General features: G+C 40.8%; 1 protein-coding gene across 2 annotated transcripts in view; it reads right to left on the bottom strand.

The window, feature by feature from the left end:
• Nucleotides 1-261: 261 nt before the first annotated feature.
• RUNX2 (RUNX family transcription factor 2) overlaps nucleotides 262-11733 on the bottom strand; it is a 220173-nt gene continuing 208701 nt past the window's right edge. Inside the window, exon 7 of one of the 2 annotated variants that reach the window (XM_035560151.2) lies at nucleotides 262-2672. In XM_035560151.2, coding sequence (XP_035416044.1) covers nucleotides 1990-2672 — 683 coding nt within the window. In that variant the 3' untranslated portion in view covers nucleotides 262-1989. The remainder of the gene's footprint in view (nucleotides 2673-11733) is intronic. The other variant, XM_035560149.2, reaches the window with a different exon arrangement.

The raw sequence follows: 11733 nt of genomic DNA, 5'->3' as shown, positions 1-11733 counted from the left end.
TTATTTGTTTGCTTGTCTGTTTTCAACCATAGAGCTTTTCCCACTTTTTCTATTTTCCCATTTTCCTGTGTTGTCTACTAAAAGGAGGGAAAGTGAAAACTTTTCTTTACTCTCTCTCTCATTTTATTTTATTTTATTTTACTTTATTTTATTTTATTTTATTTTACTTTATTGTTTTATTTTGTTTTGTTTTGTTTTGTTTTGTTTTTTGTTTTATTTTATTTTACTTTATTTTATTTTATATTTTATTTTTTTCTCCTATGGAAACTGCAATAGCCAAATCAAAAGCCAAACTGTTTCTAAGACACTCCTTTCATCTCATTTTGTTTGAAACACTGACAGGTAAAGAAGGCCATCCACGAAATGTCTTTCTTTTCAGCTTTTTGCCAAACACATCAGAAGAAAAAAAAAATCTGATCAGCCCTAGAAAGAAACATGATCGAACAGGGCAGTTGCTTTGTCTTTCAGGCACAGACACAAAAATATGGATAGGTTTATATATAAATATATATACAGTAACCAAAACCTCAAATTCAAATACACCTGAGCTTTGGGGAAGTTTGTATATTCATTCAATCTTTGTGGCTTAGGCTCATCTGTAACAGAAATATTTGCAGATAGACAGAGTACTTCCTCTTTAATCTTATCTAGCAATCTGTCTGTTTGTCTGGGTTTTTCCTGGAGATGGCCTCAGATCCTGATATCTGAGGGCTGCACAACTAAATTAAGGCGAGCTCGTACTGAACTTCACAGAGGGCTTTCTTTTCTCTTGTTTGCTATTTGTTCATTGTAATTCATTGGGATGAAAACCTTATCAGCCACGTGGCCCAGCTCAGCCTCCACTGGTCCCGTACTTGGCCCATCTTCAGGACAATATTTTATTTTGACTGATAGATATTTGCTCTACAGGCCAATTTTTTTTTTTTTTGCTGCCAAGCGAGGCAGCTGCCAAGGGAACCTCACCGGCTGCTCCTCAGGGTACAAATTTTGGTTGGATGAGAGATATGGGTGCTCAGGAGCTCTTCCCCATGTCTCCAGTGCTGACTATCCACCAAGAGGACTGCTCAAGGTTTCATGCCTTCAGTTCCACCTGTAGGCAAGCCATTGCAGCTTAGCAATAGTGAAAACATGGTGGATTGATCCACATGTGCCTGGCTAATTGCTGTAAATTAGCTTGGCCCGTTTAAAAAAAAATAATGTAAATTTGATAGACTCCGGCAAAGTGCTGCACTGCCTTCAGTTCAGGCTCTCAAAGGACGAGAAGTTGAGGAGGATGTTTGGTAGTTTTCAGACCAAATACTGCTGAGACAGCTAACTCACATTGTATTTTGGACATTTTATCCCAGAAAGCTACCTCGCATTGTATTTTGGATAATTTATCACAGCCCTCACCTGTCTTGGTAATTACAATTACCCTGAGACTTAATGCATCGGGAAGTGCTCCAGCTTCAACAGAGCTGCGCCACACAGCTTGGCCTGAGAGAAACAGGAACTTATTTGCAGATTTGTATTGTGTACATTCCTGTCTGTGTCCCCCCATGCTGCTCTGAGGGGTTTTGTCACCTCCCTGAGCATTTTGTCGTGGGTAATTTCTCACCTCTTCAGATTTTCTACATTTTCTGCGCAAGACCTCACCAATTTCTGAATGTTCATTTGGTTAATGGCTGAGAGGAGGGGAGCAAGCACATCTGAAAGGAACACAAGAAATATAAACAATTTTATTAACAAGACCACAAAACTATTCTTTTTTAATATATGCAGCCGTTTACAAGGAGGAAATAAACAAATAGAAAAAACAAACAAACAAACAGTGGGTTTGTCACGGCCTGTGTCAGAGAGCGAAATGAAATGGCACAGACTGTATGGGCAGGTTTGCAGAGTCCCTTTCCTCCAGGCATCCCCAGTTAATGTGTCCCCAGTTAATGTGACCCCTGTGATGTCCCCAGTTAATGTGACGGTGAGTGGGGTGAGCTGGTGCGGGGCCGGGCACTACGGAGGCGGGGTGCCACGCGCCTCCTGCTGTGGTGCCAGCGACGCCACCAGCTGGGTCAGGGCTCGGGCGATGACGGAGAGATGGCTGTTCATGGTCCGCAGCTCTGCCAGGATGTCGCTCACGTTCACTGATGCCTGCTCGGAGCTTGGGGGCATGGCATGAGCAGCCGAAGGCGGGGATGCGGTTTCTGGAGCTCCATCTCCTCCGGATGCCCCCTGGTGATTTCCATCCTGGGAGGGCTGCGGGGGCGTACTGCTGCATCGCTTCACGCCTTCCAGGGAGCACGTCCTTACAGGTGTCTGGTCTTCCTCCTTCCCTCGAATGGTGGCAAGCGTGGCAGAGGCAAGGAAGGGCAGCCAGTTGATGAGGTGGGTGGCACCGCCAGGTGGGACCATGGGCAGGTAAAGCCCAGGGTGCAGGGATGAAGTAGAGGCAGGGGGTGCAGGAACAGAATGGAGTCCAGCATGAACTGTGCCAGCAGAAGCTGATGTTGATGGTGAGATAGGAGGCGGTTTGGGATGTAAGGCTGCGACACAGGCAGGTAACGGTGGTGAAAATGATGTAGTACCAGGATCAGAGGAAGAGGAGGGCGATGTTGGAGCTGTGAAAGGTCGAGGATCTTCAGAAGTTGGTGGTGAAGTGGCAGCAGGTGGGGCATCTGGTGTGCAAGACTCCGAGTCTGCAAGGAAGATATACATCATGGGCATTGAGTCACACATATATAAACAGACTGTTGCTTGCTTTAACTTCAGTGGTACTAGGCATTTTTGATGCACAGGAGAACTTCTGCTAGTGGTACTTTCTGTAGGCCAACTAGACAAACGAAGCCAAGAGACCATTGTAGGTAAACATGCAACTTAACATTATAAATATAAATTATCCTTCCAGTCTCATTCTTCATAAAGCCTATGGGCAGAACTCCACACTGTCCTGACTGACATTTCATGGGTATGTATTAGATGGTAAATTACCTACTCTGTATTCCTGGCCTGTCGTGGAGCTAGATGGTAGTGTCCTAACTGACTCAGATCTCCTGTAAGAGATACATACAGCCATACATACAACTCTCCTGAGGGCTGTATGTTTGCTCCTGGAGCTGCAGTTAATTGCTAATTCATAGTGTCCCAGTTTTCAGCATTCCGATTTGACTTGACAGGTCAACAATAGAAGCAGCAAAAGCTAGTTGATGGCTTAAACTCTTCAACAATTTTATTTTTTGTGTGGAAGCATGAGAGGTTACCCAATTCAACTTACAGACAGATTCCTGTCTGTAGATATTTAGCAGCTTCAGCTATGTGAATCAACAAAGCAGAAGCTGAGAAAGAAGCTGTTGATGCTGTGCATCCCAGCTTGACACATATGCCAGTCTACGAGCAGTACAGTGGACCTTCTCCAATGTTCGCTGAAGTCATCAGAAACATTCATGCTTGGACTGAGCCCAGTGTATACCGTGTAAGATGATAAAGTAGCCTCTGGGGGATGTGCAAAAACCTGGCAAGCCATGCTATAGTCCTAGGTGTTGTACCCACCATGTCCAGTTGGTAAATACTGTATGGTAAGGATGATCTTACTTTTACAATGATTCTGAGAGCCAGAAACATATTAGAAAACATCAGCCTTTCAGCAGCCTCGGAGATCTGCATACATGGAATTACTATACCATGGCCAGGCTCTTTATTTCAGCATAGGGAATGCATTACACAGGAGGTGGTGAGATGCTACAAGAATGGTCTGCATAAGATGGATTTTAAAGCTAATTCTGATGCAATTAGGTGCAAATTTTGAAGTACTTCTGTGGGTACAAAGACAAAAATTAGTACATTTATCTAGGTTAAGACAACTTAAAGAAAGCCAAATACTGAGGTGTTAACATCATGCTATTATTATTTCTGGCATCTAAAAAATCTGATGCTGTGAGAAATTTGTTTTTATTACAGGTTGGTTTGGTATTCCAGATAGCAAACTGAAACTGTGAGTCAAAAGCAAATGAAGGCTCTTCCTTGTCTTTCGAACACCAAACCAATTAGACATGCAGCCTCCAAAAGTCCATCTTTGTTCCACATGAGACCACCATGTCTTCCCTAAACAAACACACATGTTGTTTGGAGGCAATTATGACACAAAATTCAGCATGCCCTTATGTCACTGAGATTTGATGGAAAGTTACTGCAGGTTGCTTGAGACAGTTTCCTTCCTTTGTGTATTGGCTCTCTTCCCAACACAAAGCCACTGCCTACACAGGCGCTCAATTCCTGTTCGCTAGAGGTGGGCTGAGGATGCTGGATGTTGGTTTTCCAAAGTGTTATTGATTGGGTTTGGGTTTTTAAAAACAAAAACAAAAATAAAGCACAGTTCAAATCCAGGTGCCACTTCCATCCAAACCACCAAAGCTTGCAACGAGTGAGATGAAAGGTTCAGGTTTGGCTCAACTGTAGTGTTAACCAGAGCAGTGTTTATGGTCCATATATAGCATGGCTAATCCCTGTCTACACTGGCCAAACAAACCAAATCAAGTGTAATGTTTTTCAATATGTTGGAGAGCAGAGGAAGCTCAACGAACCTTGAGATAATCTGACCTAGCACTGTGACAAGTAAGTGTCACAAATGATTCTTAAATGGTTAAAGTCTGATCAGGATTAAAATACAAGGAGCAGTAACTAACAAAGACAAAAATAGAGACAAAAATCTGGTCACCAAAGGCTCTTCCTTTTAGTTGCAGTCTTTCCAAACATAGCATGGCTTCCCTATCAGAAGCCACAGCCTTGTCATCTCCCTAATCCCCCCTTAAGATTTATTTATGCCATGTAGCCTTTTAAGCACATCTTGCTCAGCTTGATCAGGCTCCCATACTTCCATCTAAGAAATTCCACATGGGCGTCTGGGTACCCGTGCAGGGAGCCCGGCACATCCAGGACATGTGGAAGCTATTGCACAGCTCCGCTCAGCAGCTGGGTGTGCACGCAGCTGATGCAGTGCAGCCTGTGCACCCAGGGCGACTGCTTGTCTGGATGGGATCTGACCTGATTGCTCTGCATCCAGCGACCCAAGCTGAGTATGAGAACTGTAGAATCACAGACTCGCTGAGCCTGAAAGCCACCTCTGGAGACCGTCTAGTCCAAACCCTCAAAACAGGGTCAGCTAGGGTCAATTTTTTTTTTCTCCATGGACAAAATTGCTAGGACTTGTTTGAGGAAGCCCAGGAATATGAAGACCTAACCATGATGAAACGTCAGCAGGCTGACATAATTGCTTGTCATATACAACAGAGTAATTCTACATATTTCCTTCCCTTCCAATTTTGTTTGTGTTATCTGAATGTTGCAACTCATCACAACTCTTCTGTTTGTTTTTTTTTTGTTTGTTTGGTTTTAATTGTTTCTGGGGTATTTTTTTTGTACAGCTCTCACAGAAAGAGATTCTTTTTAACTGGAGCATTCGGGTGCATGCTCATTTTCTGGAAGTATTAGATCCACACCTAGACAGAGCTGTAGGTAAGCAGGGTTGGATGGATGCCTGAAGAGAAGAGAGATGCTGAAGACAAGGTGCTCAGACAAGTACAGCAACCTTCTCCAAACATTACAACCCAGCTGTGCATGATCACTCAGTATCCTGTTGTACACCCAGCCACAGATGCCTGTAGTCTGCAATGCCTACTCCCACATACAAAGACTGACTGTTCAAGGCAGGCTTCTAGCTTAGAAGAAAAGGAAGTTTACCAGTTAGGGAAATTAATCTAGGACCCAGAAGTACTGGGTTGGGATTTGACTCTTCTAAATAACTGAACTCTAAATGTCAATGTGAAGAAATTCTCTGAAAGCACCTACATTTGTTATGTTGTACATATACAGTCCCCAAGGGAAGCCTTAGACACACAGTCTGTAGCTCTCTGAATAGTTTCAGAGAGAATTCTTCTTGCTGTGGACAAGCTTGATGGGAGCTTGGTCTCATCTTTTAGGACTGGTTTACTGGAATGGGCTTCATGTCATCTTTAGCTTCAGCAGCTTACAATATAGCTGTCTACATCTCATCTGATTTCCTGGCCTTTCTTCACAGTCAGTGTATTAAATAGTTCTGGTAACTAATACATCTCATGCTAAAGCAAACTTCTGCCAACAGGGCAGCTGAATTACCTCTTTATTGCTAGAATGAGCAATATATAGAGAATCATGGAATCATAGAACAGCTCAGGTTGGAAGGGACCTTGAAAGATCATCCAGTTCAAGCTTTCACTGGAAAAGGGTGCGTAGATGAGAATATCTACTTCTATTCTAGATAGGAATTCCATCTAGCACCCTTTCTAACTGCATCTTGTATTCTCAAAGAGATGTATTTTCATCTCTTTGCTGACAATAAAGAAAATGGAAATAACTTAGGATAACTAACTCAGCGATGGATACCATGTCCTGGAGATGCCTAAATTTCAAAAGAGAAGTCCTATGCCTAAAAATAAGATGACCTACAATGGTTCTCCTATAGAGAAAGCATCTTCACATCTTTGTGTTCCCCATTTGCAAGTAACAGGGAAGTACTTCTACGTTGCCACCTCTGAGATGACTTAGGATCTTCACAGGACTGTAAATAAGTCAGGTGATACAGTAATGAGAGAGATCAGAGGATTTCCTGCTATGTTGCCCGCCCATGATGATGGTTGTTACCAAAAGATTAATGGGTTGCCTATGAGAATGGGGAAATTAAAGTTGTTTTAAATGTATTCGTCTGTATGAGAAGAGCAAGAATTTAGCTTTTCAGGCAGTCTTGGCTATCTTAGCTGCTTTTGTTTGACTACTGATTTTATCTGCCTTGCAGCCAAATTGCTGGAAACTCTGATTTCTCAGTCTTTTGTCAGCTAACAAGGGAAAGGTCTGTGAAGGAGAAACCTTGAGGGAAAAGCAAGGGCGTGATTTTCCACTGACTGGCATGCTGCATGGGACTCAGCTCATCTGACTGTAGCCATTTATCTGGCATTTAGTGCAAGCCAGTCTTCTGGGCTCCAGCAGAGAAAGAAGCACCTCTGGGGATAAGCTGTCCCAGACTATCAGGTCCCTACAAAGGGTGCGACAACCTATGCTCTGGAGTGTCCCTTCCCCTCCAGCACTTCTCATAAATCAGCTATCCTAGCTGGGCTAACTAACTTCTAAATGGTGGGAGTTGGGTGATTTGTATATCAATGTATTGAGGAAATTGCTATTGAATTAGAATTGTAAGTGGGCAGCGTTGCCTCTGCATTCCCATGGAAGGCATAAAATCATGCAGCTAAGGTGTAAGGTGCAAGAGAGCAGAGGCTCAGGCCCCCTCAGTGCTTCAAGAAATGAGCTGGAGGTTCAACAGGTGATAATCTTCCAAGTGAGTCAGCACTGATCAGATGACCTAGTTTCGATGACAAGGATGTTCAGGTGCTGAAAGGAGTAATGCGGTCCCTCCAGTGATGCAGCAACTGCAGGAGGCCTTTGTGCACCCTCCTTTCTGCTTCAGTTTCTGCAGTTGCTCTCGAGCTACCGGTGTGCATGTGTGTGCCTGCGAGCCCGAGTGCGTGCACACACTCCCACTTCGTATTGCAGCTGCTTCCCAAGAAAGTCTAAATATACTCCTGCCTCCTCTTTCTGGTTAGAAGTGAAACTGAAGTCCTGGCAGCCTGTGGTAAATGCAAGTCCAATTGCAGCATTTGCGTAAGCAAGGGTGGTACTTCTTTTGCACGGACAAATTCCATCTTAGGAATTTGAATCTGGCCTCTCAAAAGCCAATCCTTTTGTGCTGCTCAGTTTTGATTTGGTTACGGAATGGTGTTTCTTCCCACTGTTGGTCTATAGTCAAGCTTAGAAGGGCTTCGTACTGTAATTCAGGCTTGGAGGGGATGAAATTCCAGCACCAGGTTAAAGACACTGCCGGATATTGCATTAAAATAGGTCTGAATAAAATCATCACTGTGAGCACTCCTGGTCCTTGTCTACATATGTGTGATTTCAGAAATTCAGTCTGGTTCCAGACATTGCGTCGAGCCCCTAATTTTCTAAGAATCCAAACAAATAAAGGCTCTGAACCCTGACATGGTTTTGAGTGAGGAGCTTAGGAGTGCATGTCTAATTCATAAAAGTATTAGGCAAGCTTATTCTAAAGTATTTTTTAAATAAACCAAATCACATTTCTATCCTAAGAATCTATTCTTCTCTGCATAATGGAAACATCCCAAATGAATATATGTGTACCAGATATTAGAACCTTTACTGAAAAAAAAAAAAAAAAAAGATTTAATGCAATTAAATATGGGTACTCAATCTCAGGGGTCTGGTATGAAATATTAATTTGAAAAAAAATGCCATATCAATAGATCACAGCATTCAAAATCAGCACTGTTCTTCTAGTCATGAAACTCAAACTCACCCATAACTCCCACAATTAAAAAAAAAAAAGATTTTGGAAATAATTGTGTTACCAGAACCATGCTGTAATGGAGCATGTGGCAAAGTCTGTTTCAGAGGCCAAGACTTTTCATCAAAAATACCCTGACTCTGTCTCTCTGCTGTGAGATTAAAAACCTCCTGGTTGAGTCACTTCAGCAAGGCTCCTTCTGCTGGCCCTTCACTTTTTGAGCATCCTAATAACAATCCATGAGCTATCCTAAAGATTTTAAATAGCTTATGAGTTTTGGACCAACAGAAAGCTTTTCTGACTTCATAAACTTGTGCATCTCTTTGGATTATTATTATTTCTAAATTATTTTTATTATTGTATTCTGTTAAGGGGGTCTATTTATCTTTTCTTCAGGTACAGTACACCAGGCCTAGCTGGATTAGCTTTATGTGACTAATCACGTTATGACTCCTGTGGAGTTGTTCTGTTTCAAAATTTCTTGAGTAACAGTCTGTTATGAGTACATACTTATTCCCATGTCATGCGAACAAATTTGTTCTCACAATTTGTCATGGGCCATCTGCTGTTTCATCTTTGTCTCTGGCTTAATTTCAGTGAGACTTTATTCACTTCCTGACAAAATGTGCATTTTTACACTCATTTGGGACCAGATTTTCCAGGAACCTGAGGTCCTCCTTTGACACCTACGGGACAAATCCAGATTTCTTAAACAGCTCAGCAGCTCCTGTTGCTTCCTACAACAGCAGAGCCTCTGCGGATGCCCTGACATCTCAGCGTGGAGGAGTGGAGAAAGAGGAGGTAGGCCCATTGGAGAGGTAATGCTGTTGGGCAGCCTGCAATTCCTCGTGACAATGTTCATTGCCTAACACATTTTTCCTGCTGTGCTCAAAGTGCTGCACAGACAAGTCTCACACAGGCTGCACTTTATGGTGGCCTGACACATGAAAAACGAAATGCCTTGACAGGGCCCCCCGGCGGAGCCAGGAGCAGAGCCCGCTTTCATCTTCCCCATCGACCAACGTTGCAGGCGCAGCCCTGCGATGGCTCCTTTACCCTACCCCTGTATTTATGCATCTTCTGAAACTGGGAAAACCATCTTTCCTTCTCCTTTGCAGCACAGAAATAAGACAGAGTGGGGAAATCTGTTGTGTATAAAGAGGCTGCAAGACTGGTGCTCACTCTAGCCTTGCAAGGGCATTTTCTCTTCTCCACCCATGCAGGCTTCCCTTCCCAGCAACTTGCTGAGGATGGAGAAGTGGCTGGAGAGAGGGTTTAGGTCCTCTGAAACTACAATTTGAGTGTTGGCTACTTCCAGAGAGCTGGAAGAAAAAGCAAAGAGAGGAAAGCATTGTAGCTGATCAGACCAGAAGTCCCTCTGCTCTTGTGTTTAGCCTCAGTGAATGGCCAGCAACTGCTGCCTCCAAGGAAGCTGCTCTCAGTTCTTCATTAGCAGTAATGCCATGGTCTGCTGTAGGAAATTGCCCTGATGTTCCAATAATGATTCAGATTTTTTGGCCCCAAAGAGATGTTTACACTGTCTAGGGTCACCTTTTGTACAAGGCAAACCAACAAATTTGATTTAAGATCAATGAAGTGGACTACAAATGCATGAATTGCAACTGGAATTAGAGTGGGTACTCTTACCTTTTTGGATCTGTCCATTAGCTACACCACAGAGAAACCCAAAAGGCTTTTCCTATCTTCAAGCAGATAGCCCTTCCATCACGTTTAATTCTTCCGAGTCCTGTTTTCTTTCCTTAATAAGTACTATTGTGTTTTCAAATGCCTTTATTATGTTCTTATTAACACTGTAAACTGCCCATTTCTTTCCTTTTTTCATTTTATCCTTTCTTTCTCTTTCTTCCCTTTTCCCTTTTTCTCTTTTCTTCTTTCTTTTTCTTTTTCTTTTTCTTTTTCTTTTTCTTTTTTTTCTTTTTCTTTTTCTTTTTCTTTTTCTTTTTCTTTTTCTTTTTCTTTTTCTTTTTCTTTTTCTTTTTCTTTTTCTTTTTCTTTTTCTTTTTCCTTTTCTTTTTCTTTTTCTTTTTCTTTTCTTTTTCTTTTTCTTTTTCTTTTTCTTTTTCTTTTTCTTTTCTTTTTCTTTTTCTTTTTCTTTTTCTTTTTCTTTTTCTTTTTCTTTTTCTTTTTCTTTTTCTTTTTCTTCTTTTTCTTCTTTTTTTCTTTTTTTCTTTTTCTTTTTCTTTTTCTTTTTTCTTTTTTTCTTTTTCTTCTTTTTCTTCTTTTTCTTTTTTTCTTTTTCTTTTTCTTTTTCTTTTTCTTTTTCTTTTTCTTTTTTTCTTTTTTTTCTTTTTCTTTTCTTTTTCTTTTTCTTTTTCTTTTTCTTTTTCTTTTTCTTTTTCTTTTTCTTTTTCTTTTTCTTTTTTCTTTTTTTTCTTTTTTTTCTTTTTCTTTTTTCTTTTTCTTTTTCTTTTTTTTTCTTTTTCTTTTTCTTTTTTCTTTTTTTTCTTTTTTTTCTTTTTCTTTTTCTTCTTTTTCTTTTTCTTTTTCTTTTTCTTTTTCTTTTTCTTTTTCTTTTTCTTTTTCTTTTTCTTTTTCTTTTTCTTTTTCTTTTTCTTTTTCTTCTTTTTCTTTTTCTTTTTCTTTTTCTTTTTCTTCTTTTTCTTTTTCTTTTTCTTTTTCTTTTTTCTTTTTCTTTTTCTTTTTTTTTCTTTTTCTTTTTTCTTTTTTTTCTTTCTTCTTTTTCTTTTTCTTTTTCTTCTTCTTTTTCTTCTTTTTCTTTTCTTCTTCTTCTTCTTCTTCTTCTTCTTCTTCTTCCTTCTTCTTCTTCCCTTCCCTTCCCTTCCCTTCCCTTCCCTTCCCTTCCCTTCCCTTCCCTTCCCTTCCCTTCCCTTCCCTTCCCTTCCCTTCTGCGTTTCTTTGGAGAGGTTTTGGTTTCAACTGCTACAGCAATTAGTTTCCCAGGTTAGTTTTACATTATGTGATGAAGTATTTCCATTTACACAGCAGAGTTTTTGATACTAATGAGCCAGATAACACATTCTCCAAAACCACTTGCTTGGTGGTACTCTTCACACCTTTCTCAATACCACTTCCTGCTACACGTGGCCCTAGTATAAACTTATCAATCAGATGAAATGCAGCAGGCATTAAGAGATTAAAAAAAAAAAAAGAGAGAGAGAGAGAGATAGGAGATGTCTCTTTTACCTTTAACTGAAAGTCTGAGGTAACCAGGAACATTATAGAAACAAACCCTGAAAGTCCATACATTTTTTCTTTTCTTTGCTGATTGAGATTTGTTTAATTTCTTTACATATATGCTCTGAAGCTTTCAAAGCAAATTCAAATATTTATTAACCAAATGTAGTTATATTCATCTACTTTTTTTTTTTTCCAGGAAAAGTATGAGACACCCC

Source organism: Cygnus atratus, chromosome 3 (genome assembly GCF_013377495.2).
Source record: "Cygnus atratus isolate AKBS03 ecotype Queensland, Australia chromosome 3, CAtr_DNAZoo_HiC_assembly, whole genome shotgun sequence".
In the NCBI taxonomy this organism is placed as follows: Eukaryota; Metazoa; Chordata; class Aves; order Anseriformes; family Anatidae; genus Cygnus; species Cygnus atratus.
Note: the sequence above shows the minus strand (reverse complement) of the source record. Positions and strands in the feature narration are given on the sequence as shown.